Consider the following 4,145-nt stretch of genomic DNA (forward strand, 5'->3'; position numbering starts at 1 on the left):
TGATCCACCCGCCTCGGCCTCCCAAAGTGCTGGGATTACAGGCTTGAGCCACCGCGCCCGGCCGAATAACTTCATCTTTACCACACACATTTCATGTACTCTAAAGCCATTTTTATTTTAATATTGTAATTAGCCTTTTTCCAGTTTCTGTCTTTTCCCGTAAATTCTTTCCATAAAACTTTAGGAGCCAGAGGGTATAATCTAGAGACTATTAAATAAGGAGAGAATTTTTCACGAAGGAGCCACTTAGGGTTTTCGTTTTTCCACATATTTTCAGACCCCATTTGTACTCCTTTGTATTAGACAGAGGACAAAGAGGCTGCCAGTAAGTGGCTGTGCTCATTCTAAAGCTCCCAGCCTCCCGGGCCTCCAGCCTTCACTGCACCTACAGCCCCTTCATTTTGCAGCATAGGTCCCTAAGACAGTGCTTCTGAGCCAATGTGTTTGAAAAAGGGGTTGTTACATTGATGCTGAGGTGGGTGGATCACCTGAGATCAGGAGTTTGAGAGCAGCCTGGCCAACATGGTAAAACCCTGTCTCTATTAAAAATAAAAAAAATTAGCCAGCATGGTGGGTGGGTGCCTATAATCCCAAATACTTGGGAGGCTGAGGCAGGAGAATTGCTTGAACCCGGGAGGCAGAGGTTGCAGTGAGCTGAGATCACGCCATTGAGCTCCCGCCTGGGCGACAGAGTGAGACTCTGTCCGCACCGCAACAAAATAGCCTTACGGCAGTTAAAGGAAAAAAGTAGCTCCAAATGTATTGATGTCGTAAGTTCGAATGTTGTTATATTAAATAAGTAGATTACAGAATAATAAAGTATGACACCGAATGTAAAGAAATACATATGGACAGGTGTGCATATATATAGGTAGATGTATTGAACACGTTATAAAAGGATGTGCTCCAAAGCAGAGCACTTGACAGGGAGGAGAGTGGTACTGGTAGGATTTTATGCTGTTTGAATTTTGCTAATCAGAAGGTATTCATGTACTTCTTAAAAAATTTTTCTTTTTTTTTTTTCCAGGTTCTCACAAAATCTGATTTTTTTTTCTTCATTTTTTTTCAGTACTTTTTTTTTTTTTTTTAAAGATGGGGTTTCACCATGCTGGCCAGGCTGGTCTTGAACTCCCGACCTCAGGTGATCCGCCCACCTTGGCCTCCAAAGTGGTTGGATTACAGGCCTGAGCCACCACGCCCGGCCTCAGTACTTTTTTAAAGACGGAGTCTCACTCTGTCGCCCTGGCTGGAGTCCAGTAGCATGATCTTGGCTCACTGCAACCTCTGTCTCCCAAATTCAAGCAATTCTCCGGCCTCAGCCTCCTGAGTAGCTGAGACTATAAGCACCACGCCTGGCGAATTTTTGTATTTCTAGTAGAGACGGGGTTTCACCATGTTGGCCAGGCTAGTCTCAAACTCCTGACATCATGTGATCCACCTGCCTTGGCCTCCCAAAGTGATGGGATTACAGGAGTGAGCCACCGTGCCCAGCCCATATTCATGTATTTTTATGTAACTAAGACCACATAAAGGTTGATAAGTAAATGAAAAGTCAGACTATTCCCCATGCCCACACCACACAAGTGAACCATCTGTTTTGTTTCCTCAGGGATTTTTGCCAAACCTGATCATGTTAAGATGACATATCCAAAGGCTCAGCTTCAGCATTCACTGCCTTTATTATTGATTTGTGACAATCTCCGTGACCCTGGGAACCTCGGGACAATTCTGAGATCTGCAGCTGGGGCAGGCTGCAGCAAAGTGTTACTCACCAAAGGTAAGAGCACCAAAGGCCAGGCATGGCAGCTGACACCTGTAATCTAGCCCTTGGCAGCCAAGGGAGGAGGGTCACTTGAGCGCAGGAGTTCAGGACCCGCCTGGGCAACATAGTGAGATGTCATCTCTTAAAAAAAAATAATAATAATTAACTGGGTGTGGTGGTGTGTGCCTGTAATCCCAGCAACTTGGGAGGCTGAGGTGGGAGGATTGCTTGAGCCTGGGATGTCAAGGTTGCAGTGTGCTCATCATTGTACTCCAGTGACAGAGTAAGACCTTGTCTGAAAACAAAAAACGTATTACTAGGTGGATTCGTTGGTTATTTATTTATTTTTAAGCGATGGGGGTCTTACTGTGTTGCCCAGGCTGGGGTTGAACTGGCTCTGGCTCGAGCAGTCCTCCTGCCTCAGCCTCCCAAAGTGCTGGAATTACAGGCAGGGCCACCCTGCCCAGCCAAGTTGGCCATTGTTAGGTGAGCCAGGGCTCTGGGCATACAGACACAGGTTTTGTCTTGGTTCTGCCTTTGCTAGCTGTGGCCCTGAGCAGGAGTCCCTTCAGTGTCAGCGTCCTCGTGTGTGAAGTGGGAGCAGTAACAATCTCACTGGTCATTGTGAGGACTAAGTGAGTTGATGCACATCAGATACTTCACATCTCACCTTCTGTGCCTGGCACACAAGTAATTCAGTGTTGATTATCTTCACACCACACCCCCTGTGCCTGGCACACAAGTGACTCGGTAAACGTTGATGCTCTTTTTAAAAAATTACCTTTTTTTGTAGAGACAGGGTGTTGCCATGTTGCCCAGGCTGATCTCGAACTCCTAAGCTCAAGGGATCCTCCTGCCTCGGCCTCACAAAGTGCTGAGATGATAGGTGTTAGCTGCTGGATCCAGCCAGTGTTTATTATCTTTAAAATTATCATGAAACCTGTTAGGCTATTAAAGGACCTCAAGTCAATTACAGAAAAGAAATAGATGCCAATTTTAACACTTGGTTTCTGCTTCTTTATTTAATGATCTTGAGTTCCCAAATTGTTGTGTCTACGAGACGTTCCTAACCCTTAAATTCTGAATCCTGTGAAAGGCACCATGTCAACAGCGTGTGATTCTGTAGTTGTGATTCATTTCCCTTAGCCTCGGCATGGGTCATGTGCGTACACACAGACTAGTCTCATTACATTTCGTCTCTTCCCATCAGAAATGGGGATGAACAGGCTTCTTCTAAACAGATTTGCCTAACAATTGGGGCATGCCTACAATGTCTATTACACCTTGGGCAGAGAGCACAGAGAGGATCCTTCATCAGAGACACCCAAGCCACCATTAAGAGCAAACTAATAGTGGCACCCATTGTTGAGACTCAGTCACGCCTTGTTGGAGTACGTTTCTATGCCAGTGTGAGAGCTGAGTGCTGGGGTTCCAAGATCAGTACCCCGCTGACTTGCCCCATTATTTAGTGTCCTGATAGCTGTTCTGAGATTTGGAAATCTAAATAATCCAAGCAGTACAGTTTTTACATGGGTAAGAAACAGGGAAAGAAAGTAGGAAATACTTGGTGTGGTGCCCGGTGCCCAGTGCCCAGGACAGGAGGACAACAGCAGAAGCCCCACCAGGCAGAGGGGTGGCCTCGGCTGCTCCTCTCACACAGCTGGGCCCATCTTGGGTCCCTTTCCCCAACCTCTTGGCATATGGCCCAGCTCCCGACTCTGGTTTCCTGCAGGGAGCAGGAAAGCCCGTGGTAGGGGTGCAGGCGCTGTTACATCCTGTGTCTCATTCTCCTTTTGCTGGTTTGCCTGGTTAGTCTGTCCTGAGCTTTGACAAATGAACTTTTAAAATGACTTGTGAGGGGAGATGTGCATGGACAGGTTGCCAGGGGATGGTGGCAGGCGGTGCAGTCACTGTGAGGTCCACCTGGCCTGCTCCCCCAGCCTGCCCGGGGCAAGGAGTGGACCTGGGAAAGGCCAATCTCTAGTGCCTCCCCTGCTCCAGTGCAGGCTGAACACAAGCCCGGTGGGGCTTCATGAAACATGCTGATTGTCAGGGCTTTGTGTAAGATCCTCAACCGCATGACACTGACTTCTGATAAAATGTCCAAGTCCCCAGCTTCCCACACATGGCCTCCTTTGTATTGGCCTGCCCACCTCCTGTGCCGCCACCCCCCCCCCCCTTCCCCCCCCCCCCCCCCCCCCGTTGATGGCAGGCTCACCGCCTGTGCCGCCACACCCCACCCGCTGACTGGCAGGCTCACCTCCTGTGCCGCCACACCCCACTCGCTGACTGGCAGGCTCACCTGTGCCGCCACACCCCACCCGCTGACTGGCAGGCTCACCTCCTGTGCCCGCCACACCCCACCCGCTGACTGGCAGGCTCA

The 4,145-nt window shown here is 48.9% G+C and overlaps 1 protein-coding gene and 1 long non-coding RNA gene across 2 annotated transcripts in view; one reads left to right on the forward strand and one right to left on the reverse strand.

Annotated features, from left to right (window-relative positions):
* The window catches only part of MRM3 (mitochondrial rRNA methyltransferase 3), a 9,568-nt gene that overhangs the window by 3,078 nt on the left and 2,345 nt on the right, over positions 1 to 4,145 (forward strand). Inside the window, exon 3 of the mRNA XM_017510599.2 lies at positions 1,610 to 1,777. Coding sequence (XP_017366088.1) covers positions 1,610 to 1,777 — 168 coding nt within the window. The remainder of the gene's footprint in view (positions 1 to 1,609; positions 1,778 to 4,145) is intronic.
* On the reverse strand, positions 2,762 to 4,139 carry LOC108290711. Its single transcript, XR_001819683.2, has 2 exons — positions 4,065 to 4,139; positions 2,762 to 3,918 (listed from the first exon to the last, which is right to left on the reverse strand). It is a non-coding gene; the product is annotated as an uncharacterized LOC108290711 (long non-coding RNA).

The sequence above is a fragment of the Cebus imitator genome, unplaced genomic scaffold (assembly GCF_001604975.1).
Source record: "Cebus imitator isolate Cc_AM_T3 unplaced genomic scaffold, Cebus_imitator-1.0 Scaffold441, whole genome shotgun sequence".
NCBI classification, from domain to species: domain Eukaryota; kingdom Metazoa; phylum Chordata; class Mammalia; order Primates; family Cebidae; genus Cebus; species Cebus imitator.